General features: G+C 47.6%; 2 protein-coding genes across 2 annotated transcripts in view; one reads left to right on the top strand and one right to left on the bottom strand.

The window, feature by feature from the left end:
* LIPH (lipase H) overlaps nt 1–12146 on the top strand; it is a 12667-nt gene extending 521 nt beyond the window's left edge. The window contains exons 2-10 of the mRNA XM_014308679.2: nt 3894–4261; nt 4932–5040; nt 5119–5220; nt 6162–6251; nt 7314–7481; nt 8268–8363; nt 9262–9373; nt 10330–10503; nt 12029–12146. Coding sequence (XP_014164154.1) covers nt 3894–4261; nt 4932–5040; nt 5119–5220; nt 6162–6251; nt 7314–7481; nt 8268–8363; nt 9262–9373; nt 10330–10503; nt 12029–12101 — 1292 coding nt within the window. The 3' untranslated portion in view covers nt 12102–12146. The remainder of the gene's footprint in view (nt 1–3893; nt 4262–4931; nt 5041–5118; nt 5221–6161; nt 6252–7313; nt 7482–8267; nt 8364–9261; nt 9374–10329; nt 10504–12028) is intronic.
* CEP63 (centrosomal protein 63) overlaps nt 1–12306 on the bottom strand; it is a 39752-nt gene extending 27446 nt beyond the window's left edge. Inside the window, exon 1 of the mRNA XM_031060358.1 lies at nt 12174–12306. The gene's annotated coding sequence lies outside the window, so the exon portion shown is untranslated. The remainder of the gene's footprint in view (nt 1–12173) is intronic.
* Nucleotides 12307–12452: the final 146 nt, after the last annotated feature.

Here is a 12452-nt window from a genome sequence, read left to right as displayed (position 1 = left end):
AGGGAAAACAAACAGAATTAAAAAAAACCAATGTTCTTATAAATACTAACTTGTGTTTCATCGGGTCCTCTGGAGTAATCTCAGGGTCGCCTTTTGCTCGGTTTGTTTGGTTAAGACTCTGTAAGAAATGCAGTCATGAGAAGCAGGAAAAGAGAACGCTGTGAAAAGGCACCAATGAAATGCTGTGAGCTATTGAGCACCAGTTTAGGAATGGAGGGCACACCCTCTCTGTGGAAAAGTGATGGAAATCTGCACCACTAATGCTCTTGAGATTGGTGGTGTGGTAGTCAAGTGTGCTTAAAGAGGGATAAAGATATTGTTGGTGGTTAAGGCCAACAGTACATTCTGATACCCTCCCTGTACAAACCCAGGCAAGGTAGCAGGGGCTGGTGGGCCAGAGCTCCTGCAGACAGAGAAGCAGTGACAGGTTCAGCTGAGCTCCATGCAGTGGAGCAAGCAGCTCTGTGTCCCAAGGACCACAGCTGGGACAGCCACACACCCAGCCAAGTGATCACGGACCCACTGATGTGATCTGTTGGAACTTCCCTTTGCAAGAGGACAGGCTGGTAAAAACCTCAGCTGCTGCTTTATTCATGTAGACAGCTCGGTACCACAGCCCAAAATGCCACCATGGCAAACCCTGCCTGTCCATAGGATCAACATCAAAGAGAAAGCCTCCAAACACCATCTCCTAGAAAAGAATGAGACACACCAGGGGAAGCCAGGCCTGAAGAGCACTGACTGCAGTAAATACCAGGAGTCTGCCTGGGACTGTTCCACTCCCTGCAACACTATCACCTGGGAGTACCTAATTTCAGAATATATATATATATATAAAACTTCAAACTAAGTTATTCTGAAGATGCCTCCACTGCTGCAATAGCACCTTGGAGGCTGATCTCAGACTTGAGACCAAACGTGTCCAGCTCCCTGGCAGGTACATGGATTTAACACATTTTTATGCTCCCTGCTATGGGTTCTGAGAGATCAGAGCATCTTGCCCAGCAAATCAGTGTTTGCCTCCTATTTTACATATCAGAAAACAGAGCAGAAGGAGAATGGGGATTGCCAGAGGCTGTCTAGCAAGCTAAGGCAGGGATGCTGGGTTAATGGCCATGTTCATTCCCCTTTACTGGAGGGAAGTGACCTGTTGGACATGGGTTAAGTACAGTGCCAGGGGATAAGTTTCTACCTCATTTATTTGCTTGCAGAGTAAATCTCACTAAGCCACCTGCCCCTGTCATTCTGGAGTTTCAAAGACACTTCAAGCTATCTGGGTAGGAGTCACTGTGCTCAGCAGAAGGAAGAGCAAAGCCAGGTGAACTGGCCCTCCTCATGTGTCAGTTTTTGAACACATGGTGGATGAGGCTGGGATTGGCACCAGCTTGCCAGAAGAGAAGCTGGCAGGTTTCCTCCCCTTATTAGCACTGATTTGATTTTGTTAATCAAAACAGAACCAATCTAACAGACCTGGTGCAGATATAACAAAGCTCTTTATACAGTCCCTGTGTTAGTTATCAGCAAATGCTGACCAGCTTTTTGAAAGCACTTCTGTACCAAAAGGTTTGGGCTGTTCTGATGACAAACATAGTGCTCCTCTGGGCAAGCCTCAGCACAGTGCAGGAGATACAGAAACAAATTAAGCAATCGGTGCAATCTTGCACCATATAGAAGTAATTCTTGCCTGGCATTTTTGCCTGTATTGCTACAGCTTCTGTGGCAGTAAAGATAATTAACAACACTACATAGTGCTACTATACAGTAACTGAAACAATGCCTAGTTATTAGTAAAATACACAGTTGTATTTTTTTATGCTGCAGTAGCACCTAGAGGACAGTCACTGAGTCTCACTGTGTGAGCTCATGTGTGCATGAGCAAAAAGTGTTAATTTTTCTCTGCTAGTTACTTTGGGATCTCCACAAGAGCAGTGTCACAGAACTCTTGCTGCTATTTCCCTGGAGCATCTTGGCACTGTAAGAATGAGCTGGCCAGGAGGGAGCCACCCAGGCCACCTTTCCTCTTGGGAGCAGGGCCCAGAGTAACTCTGCTCCTGGCAGCTCTGAGTGAAGCATTGCAGAGGCAGGACACCCTACATTCAAAGGCCTCTGATTTCACTGGGCCTGGCTGAGGGCTCATTTCCTACCACTCCTGTCACACCATTCATATGTTACCATAGGCTTTAAACAGGAAGGACTCAATGGATTTCAGATGTTAAAATTTATTTCTGGATTTATGGTAGCAATTAAAAATATTCAGTTGGACTTAACTGCAACATCCTTTTAGCCTATTAACTTTTATTTCTAGAGCTCCTGGGGCTTCTACAAAGTAATTAGCAGAACTGTGGCAACTGAGCAGATTGTTTTATGTGCTGGGCACATAGAATTTATATCACTCTCATGCTCCTGATTTCCTGAGGAGGAGAAAAGGGAAAGTTGCTCATAGAAACTGTGAGAGTTTCATCATGCACAATTAAAATGCACAGAGCATTGGAGATTTGCTAGAGCATAATTAAGTTACAGCTGCAGGTTTTCTAAACCCTGCTACCTACTGAACAGTCCTTGAAGCAACAAAGATCAGGGAAATTCCTCTAGGAACTGTAGCCTGAACAATTACTGCAGCCCAGGACATATGTGTGAGAGAGACACTCTCCCCCACAAGGTTCTTCAACAAGATTATGAGGATTTAAGGGAAAGGATTGTGAGCCAGGAAGAGGCTACTAAACCTGGGAGGGCTTCATAAGTAGTGTCTGTCTGGAGACAGTTATTCCATTCCCTGCCAGTGCCCTGTTGGAGACTGTATTGGGCTCTGAAGGCTCAGCTGGTGTTCTGCTGGAAAAGCAAAGAACAAAGAGAGGCTTTCCAATGGCACAGGCCATCCCATCAAGCAGTACTTACATAAAATTCAGCTACACTTCAGCTGTGTATAAAGCACAACTACCATCTCACAGACCCAAGGGTGCCCCATTTTGCAGTCTGGAATGCCAGGCCACATCTGCACATACAAATGAAGCCTTGAGCTGCCCCTCACCACGGCAAGACTCTGCAGCTTGGCAGCTCCAGGCTGGAGGTACAAACCAACCCCAAGGACACCTGTTTGGCTGAGAACCTATTGATGCAGGACAATCCCCAGCCAGGGAACAACGTGCAGTGACTCCAATGATTCAGAAGGCCAAACAATTGCTTTATTAAGCTATACTATATTAGATACCATACTAAACTCTATACTAAAGAAAAACCCATAACGCCTTACAGACAGTCACAACACAGCTTTGACCTAATTGGTCAATCAATCCAAACTACCATCACCAGAGTCTAATTAACAAATCTCTTATTTGGTAAACAATCCCCATAACACATTCCACATGTGCCAAACAACAGGAGCAGCGAGTAGAGATAAGAATTGTTTTCTCTTCTCTCTCTGGCTTTCTCACTGCCTTCCCCAAGAAAAATCCTGAGAGAGAGAATTATGTCTCTCTCTGTTCAAAGAGTATGTGAGAGAACCTGTCTAGAGCATCTGGGTGTGCTCACAAACCAGTACAGCAACCATCCCACCTGTTAGTCTCTTAATACCTTCTTCACACCAGTGAGAGTTTTGGACAGAGTCCCTGCCAATTCCCAGCTGCCACAGGAAGCAGGGCTGTGGTGTTTCAGGGAATGCTGCTCCAAAAAGGTGTGATTGCTCTCTTTGCTCCAACACAGCAAGAAAACCTAAGTTCCAAAGTAACTTCGGTCATGAGCATGAGAGAGTGGAGAGGGAGAGAGGAGACAGGAGCAGCCCCTGTGCTCAGACAACTCACAACACACTTCCCTGCCCTGTGCAGGGTTGGCAGGTACAAGAGGCTAAAGAAAACCCCCTTGGTGCCAAACTCCAGTTGCCACTCTGCTCCTTTCAGATCCTCAGGAGACATGTCCGGCATTCACAGCCCTCGGCTTCGGGAATGCTTTGATAGGGACAGATCTGAAAGTGAAGCTGCTGCTCTACACCCGGCAGAACCCAACCTGTGCTGAGGAGCTCCACTCAACAGCCTCCAAGTACCTCAACGTGACCAAGAAAACGACCTTCATAGTCCACGGGTACCGATTCACAGGCTCTGCCCCAGTCTGGATCCCTGACCTGGTGCATCTCCTGCTTTCTGTAGAGGACATGAACGTCATCGTTGTGGACTGGAACCAGGGGGCAACGACTCTCATCTACAACTATGCTGCCAGGAAGTGCAAAAGAGTTGCTGAGATTCTGAAGAAACTTATAGATGAAATGTTGGTAAGCTGGACGCTCATGCTACAATACAGTCATTAAGGCACAGTATGGAAAGGGCACAAAGGAAGTGCTTAAACCAGCAGGAAGTCTGGGAATAGAAACTCCTAAAAAAGGAATACATTAATTTTTGGAAGTGCCTGTGTACTGCAGTGCCAAATCTACCCTTGGACTCCGTACAATGGTATTTTGGTGTAATATTCAGTTTACACTCTAAGTCTCTGCATTTCTGGGTACAAAGCTCTCCAGAAATGTTTTCCCATACATAGAAACTCTACTTCCACTTTCTGTATATCCAAAGGCAGCTTAAGGGGATCAGCTACATTTCACAGCTCCTCTAAGGTGTTGCACAGGCAATGATGATGCTGGATCCTTTAGGATCTGCTAATTCCTTGCAGGAACCACATGTGGGGCAACTGGAATTTTACTCCTGGGGCCTATCAGTGGTTCCTGTCCACACTTGTAGTCTTTGCCCCAGGAAAATACAACCATTGCCTGAACTGTTTTCATCACAGCTCTCTGAGATATAGGCCATAAACAGCAATGCTGGCTGCTCTGTGGGATGGTCAAAGGGGAAATATCTACACAGAGTGGAATAATGGGAGATGTTCCATTCCTCCTCCTAATTTTTTTAATTTTCCAAAAACACATGACCATGAGTACTTTTATATCTCAGATTCATGGAGCATCCCTTGACTCCATGCACATGATAGGAGTGAGCCTGGGAGCACACATTTCTGGCTTTGTGGGACAGATGTTCGACGGCACACTGGGAAGAATCACAGGTAAGCCCTCCTCCAGCAGTCCTCCTGCCTCAAGGAAGGGCAGCGAGGTGATGCCACGCCCATGGCTTTGCGCTGCAGGCCTTGACCCCGCGGGCCCCCTGTACAGGGGCACGGCACCGAGCGAGAGGTTGGACCCCACGGACGCACAGTTTGTGGATGTCATTCACTCCGACACCGACGGTAGGTGGCATTCCAGCTCCCTCCTGCGCACGGAAACCGAGAGAATGACTGGGAGGAGGGGAAGGGGGGCTGTTGGTGGGCAGCAGCGCTGGGGTCCTCGCTCCTTTGGCCCAGGAGCGCAGCAGGCTCCCTCACTGAGCCTGCGGGGCGCTGTGCTGCCCACGCTGTCCCCAGCACTCCCGCAGGAGCTGCTGGTTTATTTGCATTCCAAAACGTGCTGCTGACACAGCATTATCACCTGGCCCATGACTTATGAGGACTTCCTTAGGAACCGGTGGAGGAGGTCCTGCAGCACACAGTCCTGCCAGAGCAGGACACACCAACACCTCACCACGGGGTCAGGCTGCATTTGAGCACACAGCATTTCCGGAGCTGGTCCCACAGCTCAATGACATGCACAGCAAGTCAATTATCCCCAGCCGTGTTTCCCTGCATGATGCTCCCAGTCTCACCTCTTAAGAGCTAAACTTTCCTCTAGGGCAAATCTGGACTTTCCCTCAGCTCTGTCCTTTTCCAGACCCACCAGCCAGGCCAGCAATGTGCTGCCAAGCCCCCCATGCTGTTCCCATGGCCACCTTACCCCTAACACTTGGCTTTCCCACCTAATTGCTGCCTCTCTTCTCCCAGCCCTCCCAAGAAGTCATATTTCAGCAGCACAGCAACATCCACGTTTCACATCCCTTTTCCTCTCCTGCACACATTTGGTACTGTTGCATGCACAGACTTATTTTAGGTAGTTGATACCATTGTTAAAATGACCCAGTTGGGTCACAGCTGTTTGGCCTGCTGCCTACACAGAGGGATCACATTAGTATTCCTGTACAAGCAGGCATCTTAGAGCTAAATAGCTACTATTTTTCCAGTTAGGTTGCTGTATTTCCTTCTTGTGCATTTTACAATTTAATGTCCCCTCCCTGAGCCCTGGTATTCCCTTTTGCTAGGACTGGGTTATGGAGAAGCACTGGGCCATATCGACTTCTACCCCAACGGCGGGACCGACCAACCAGGCTGCCCACTGACAATATTTTCTGGTAATTAATCCTGCCCCGAATTGCACAAACCCTCACAAAATGTTTCTAATCAGAAAAAGAGGAGAAAGCCAGAGAATCATCATCACTGTTTACAAAATACATGAAATCCATATTCAGGGAAAGCCATGGCAGCAGCAACTTCTCAGCACTGCTCTGACACAGGTTTAGCTGATGTGCAACAGGCAGAGGTGAGGGTCAGGGTGACCTCTTTGTGCCCCTGTCACAGTGAAAGAGGGACTAATCCTCTGTGCAAAAAGTTATCAGGTAGATGTGTGCCTTTGTTTTGTGGCTATGTCCAGAAAATCTGTGGGATTTTTTGTTTCTAATTACTTGTAGCACACGAAGCCCAAGGACTAGCAGTGGCAAGATCTGTTTGGAAAAAAGTCTCAAGATGAAGGTGGAGCAGGCAGTTTTCCCAAATCAAAGACACCTTCCTTGGCAGTGACAGAAGGTGCAGTCTGGAAGGCACAGCCCTAGTCCTGAACAAAAGAAAGCTTTTTTCCCTTTCAGCCTGGCAGCAGAACTGGTTTGATGAAAGCTGGGTAAAGAAGATACCTTACAGAAGGAAATGCAGTATTGTGAATTCAACCCTTATCAGACCCAAGAGAATCTACATAGGAGAGCAGCCTGAGCCAAAAATCCCTAGGAAATGAGGGTTCACTGATTTTGCTGCTCATGCAACAACTCATTTTATTAGTTATGTCTTTCTAAAGACTTTTTTATACCAAAATGGAAAGTCGTGCAAAGCTAAAAGCAATATCCAGCTGTCAGGCCTGAGCTCAGAGAGGAGAGAGCACCAGAGACAGAAATTGATCCATAGTTGGATCCTCTGGAAATGCAGCAACCACACAAACAAATGTTTTAAGACCAAAAAGACAAGAGGAAAAGCAAAGCAGACACAGGCAGAGCTAAGTGCACTCAAAGGGAGAGGCTGCTGTTCTGCTACAGCCCAGTGCTCCCCAAGGCCATTTGTTGGGTTCAGACTGGTCAGTGACTGTCCACTGGTGTGTCCTGAGGCATGAGGATTGCTAATGAAATATTTCTTCCCTGTACATGATTAAGGGTTGCAGTATTTTAAATGTGACCACCAGAGGTCTGTTTTCCTGTTCCTGTCCTCCCTGACACAGAGCTGCAATATCACCACATACCCCTGCAACTCATACAGGAACTACAGGAATGGCAAATGCACCAGCTGTGAACCCTTCTGGCCCATGCCATGCCCCATCCTAGGTAAGGATCCAGGGAATGTCCATGCATCCTCAATACTGAGCTGCCTGTTGGCACTGTAACTCAGAGGGTGATGTTTTGCTGGAGGACTAACATAATGTGGCGCTTTGCAAAAGCATCAAAGTTATTTGCACTGAGGTGTTTGAGGTATCTCAGGCCTGCTCCTTGTAATATTACATCATGTTATGATCTAGAACAGAAATCCACAAGCAAAGGATCCAGAACTAGGAAAGCCAAAACTAGACTTGGGATCTTTACACTAAAGTCAAGGAAACAGTGAATTTAACTCCCTCAGTTGCAGAGTTTGGGGGACAGGGGCCTGTTCTTGCTAAAATAAGATTTACAAGTAAATTCCCAGCACCACAAATCCCTCTGTGTTCAAAAAGGAATGGCAAATGGGTGAACAAAGGGAATTCTGGACTTGTCTGCCCCAGCCTGGGTGTGACAGCCCAACCTCAGGCTGGCAGCTCTGAAATGTTGATGCTAAAACACCTGACACTTCCAGAAAGAAACTGGCAAAGCCAAGGGGATGATTTTCATTCTGCACTGCAAAATGAAACCCTTGACCATGGATAGCAGATGTGGAAAAAGATCAGCTTGACCAAAGTGCTGTACAGTAACCAGGCATATTCAGTGCTAAGCCTTTGGCGTACAGGAGGATGTGTGTCAGTGCTACTTGGCAGCTGGCACACAATGCACTATTTCTTAAATACTTGCTTATTTTCAGCCATTTAGTGGCTCATCTACCTGTGCAGTAACTTGGTTTCATTTTCAAACTGTCACCTGCAGGTTATTATGCCTATGAGTGGAAAAGCTATTTAACACAACAGAGCCATCCAGTGACAAGTATGTTTTTCGACACAGCGGACAAAGGGCCATTTTGCAGTAAGTGACTGAGATTTCTGAGATTATTTTCTTTGTGCATTGCCTCTGTCAGCAGCAGCCAAGCAGAGATAGTTATTTGCTGGTGGTGTTATAGCCAGCATTTTAGAAACTCCAGTTGCTGCTGGATGGAATTGTGTCCATCTGTGGTTTGCCATAACCTTCTTTTATCTGCCAACCTGTCCAGTGCTGGGAAAGCCAACTTGCTTACAGTTCGAGGAAATTGGTTGAGAACTTTCAAATTAAGTATAAAAGTTCCCAAATCATGTTTCAAAGCAACATACCATTCTTTTGAAACTAAGAGGTGTGTGGGAACAATAAGAGAGAAAGACAGGTGAAAAAGTTACCCTGAAGAAAAGTGAGATGTGTAGGGAGAGGAAGAGAATCCATGGAAAAAAAGGTTTCACCAAGGTGAAAAGTTTCATCTCATCCCTGTGATTACCAACATACCAGGGCATGGGCTGGGATTATGGCCTGAGCTCCAGTGCTGGTCAGCAAGTGAATTCAGACTCACAGATCAAATAACAGAAAATTCTGCTCTGTGACAGAGAGGACAGACACAAAGAACAGAAATGGAGGGGTTCAGAGGGGGACTGAAGAAAGAAATACAGTCTGGAAGTGAAGGGGGAAGGCAGGCAGTGAGAGGCAGCGTGCTGGGAACCATACAGAGAGGCCATCCTGCATGGATAACCCTTGCTGCAGTGCTCTCCTGACACCTCCTAGTGTTTCTGGTTGAAATCTCTGCAAAGGGAGATGGAGAGCAGCGAGGAGAGAGGGATTTTCCAGATAAACTGCAGGGGCTGTGTCCATCCTGTACCCAGAGCTCTGCTCCCAGACAGTGCACAGCCTGGACAGCAGACTGAGCCCACAGGGTCTAACCCCACTCTCTCTCTCCCCTCAGTCTATCACTACCTGGTGGACATTATCACATGGAACAAAGACACCAGGAGAGGCACCTTCAGCATCGTGCTAGCTGATGAAGATGGGAGGAAGGCAGAATCAAAAGTTAATCCGTAAGTTTTACTAGTCTGAGCTTTTCTAAGTGTTAGTGCATCCCTTGGTACAACTGCATCTGGCAGGAGGTGACACATCCTCCCCCAGTTTCTCTGCTGATAGTTGCTGGTGCACATGGGATTTCCTGGCCCTAAGGGATTTCCACAGCCTCCCCCAGCACACAGCCCTGACAGCCCAGCCTTTTGGTTTGGGCCCTTCTCTGTCATTCAAGAACTGAAGTGTACAATCTCAGCCAAGTACAATCTCAGCAGCACAACTGCCCTAGGTTTCCACTAAATCAAAAGGAAAAACATCTCCCTTCTTTCCTTCCTCTTACAGGGAGTGTTCTCTTCTAGTTCCCAGTGCCCAAGACAGCTGGGGATTAACCTGGGCCTGAATATGTCACATCCAAAATCAATTCGTTCCACTCAGAGAGACAAATTAATGGTGTTTATGTGACATGCAAATTCCTGATTGACCTGAACTACACTTCAGCCAAACAGACCTGCACAACTAGTTTTCCCAAGTTTCTCTAAGTGCACATTCTCTCAGGCATATCTGACATCTCCTTGCACTGGAGCAATCAGCATTGATCCCACACCAAGGCCAGAGCAGATTTCATGCATATCTCAAAGTGACTCAGTGTTCAGGCCTGCACAGACAGCCAGGCACAAATATCACATGAGCCTAATCCACTTGGGATAAAAGCAGAATCACAGTGAAAATTCTGGTTTGGGACCAAATGGCATCCAACCTCTGTATCCCCTCTTCCACCCCAGAAACCTGAGGGCAGAAGTGGCAGAGCAGGTTGACACCAGGAGACCCGAATCCAAAGCCATTTCCTGTAAATCAGAAACTAATCACAAGCTCAGGCCTCCTCCCCCAGCCTGTTTCTAATATTACAGTGACTACATTAAACCCAGTGCTATTCCCTTGCTGACTCTCTGACACTTTCTCTCGTCTGCTTTACCTTTAGAGAAGCTGCCACCTTCCAGAAGTACAAACAAATCACTTTGCTCATTGGGTTTGACCAGGATCTTGAAAATGTGGAAAGAATTTCCTTGACATTTTCTACAGGATCTGTCATTGGCCCAAAATTCAAACTCAGGATTCTCCAGATGAGGTTCCACTCACTGACAAACCCAGAAAGGTGAGCAGATGTTTACAAACAAACTTTTTCTGTTGGTGCAGGCTGGACAGAAGTAAAGGAATCTCCCAGATTCCTGGCCTGGCTGAGTATGTGCAAAAGAATTAGATTTATTTTACATTTAGTAATTCACATACACATATCTTGGGAATAAATTCCCCCTTAATGGAATCCCACAGCTGAATACTTACTTGAACACAGGGGCTGTTTTATTGCACTGGGAACATGTCACATGTGATGTGACTGACGTGGCCTGACACCATAACCTTTGGTCAGGAAAATTACCTTTGGGAAGCTGCCCAGGCCTGGGCTCTAGGATGGAGGGAAATACAGCATTCTGGGAAGAACAGATGTTCAGTCCCAAATACACATTTTATATCCCAATCAATTTGTATGGCTCGTGAAGCAGGGAGATTCATTTATTCCTGGAATTCCAGCAAGTGGGAGCTGCTGGCTGCTTTGCCCCAATGCCCTGGCTGGTACCCACAACATCAGGGGATACCTCTCAAACATTGCTGATGAGATTTCTATCACCTCATTAGCCTCTGTCTGCTCTGCTGTCCTACCCCTAAGCTTCCCACCTCTGGAGTCTGGGAGCTCTGCAAGCACAGAATCTCTTACCCTGCCCCTGTGTGCAAGGGCACTGAGGACACCACACCATGCTCTGAGTATGGCTTAAAATAAGGAAGATCACAGGGTCAGGAGGGTGAAGCAAACAGACATACAGAGCTGCAGAACATGCTTCTTGCATTTAATGAGGTCTGCTACACTTATCCTAGTCTTGGAACAAGGAGAAGATTGTACATCTACTAAACAAGGTCCTGCAGCTCTCCCTTGCTGCCACCTAGTCTCCTGTCCCACACCTCCACAGTCACTTCCAGTCCCAGATACACATTTAGTCTTTTAAAAAGCAGACACAAATGCCCCAATATTTAATCACAGGATGCTGTCTCTCCCCGAGGAGGGGCTGCCACAGGCCATAAACACGGTTCAGGACTTTCAGCACATCACCTAATCAGTCATTGCCACAGGGAGCGACGTCCTGCCCTCTCCCCTTCCCTGTTGCTCAACCCACTACACAGGGCTAATGTTGGTATTTCCCCAGTGAAAGCCCAAGTATTTCCTCAGGTTTTTTGGCTGAACTAGGTCCAGACCAGATCTGTGTTTGGACCCAGGTCAGAGCAGTGGCAGAATTTCTCATGCCTGGAGCAGGGAAGGGGCAGGAACAGGCAGGTGGGCTGGAAGGACCACCTTGTTTTGTGGACTGGATTAAAGGGAACCATAGACTCTGCAGCCAATGTCTGCCTGTTTGTTGGATTTTTTGTGATCCTTTTTTTCCACAAGCAACAGGTAACGTAGAACAGAATGGCAAAATGCTCAAGGCATCCCTGGCTTAAAGCCAACCTCCCTTCAGGTAGACTTGGAGCCAGTTCTCTTGAGATGACTTATTTTATGTAGGCCTCCAGCAGGTGGGGAGATGGCAGAAAAAAGCACCGGTTTCTTCACTTTTGGCCGTGTTTTCACACAGACCCCAGCTGTGCCGGTACGACCTGGTCCTGACTGAGAACACCCAGAAAACTTTCAAGCCCATCCCATGCTGAAGCAGGAGCCGAGTCCCGAGGACGCTGTGCCCGGACGGGGCAGAGACATTTCCCCGCCGTGTGGGGACTCACCTGGTGGGCCCCGGGCGCCTTCTGAAGGGGCCGAGCAGCGGGACCGCTCTCCACGTAGTGTACAAACGGGCTGAGGGAGTGACAATAAAACCATGGCGGCGCACGGCTTTAACGCGTGGCTTAAAAAGCGGGGGGCTTAAAGCGAGAGTTTCAAACGGGGATTTTAAGCGTGTGCCCGCAGCTTGGAGCCCTCACGAGCAGCAGGTGCAGCAAGACCCACTAATGCCCCGCAGCCCCCTGACACCCACGCCCACCATCACTGCCCCGGCCCCACCCCTT

Source organism: Geospiza fortis, unplaced genomic scaffold, assembly GCF_000277835.1.
Source record: "Geospiza fortis unplaced genomic scaffold, GeoFor_1.0 scaffold118, whole genome shotgun sequence".
Lineage (NCBI taxonomy): Eukaryota > Metazoa > Chordata > Aves > Passeriformes > Thraupidae > Geospiza > Geospiza fortis.
This window is presented reverse-complemented; position numbering and strand designations above follow the sequence as displayed.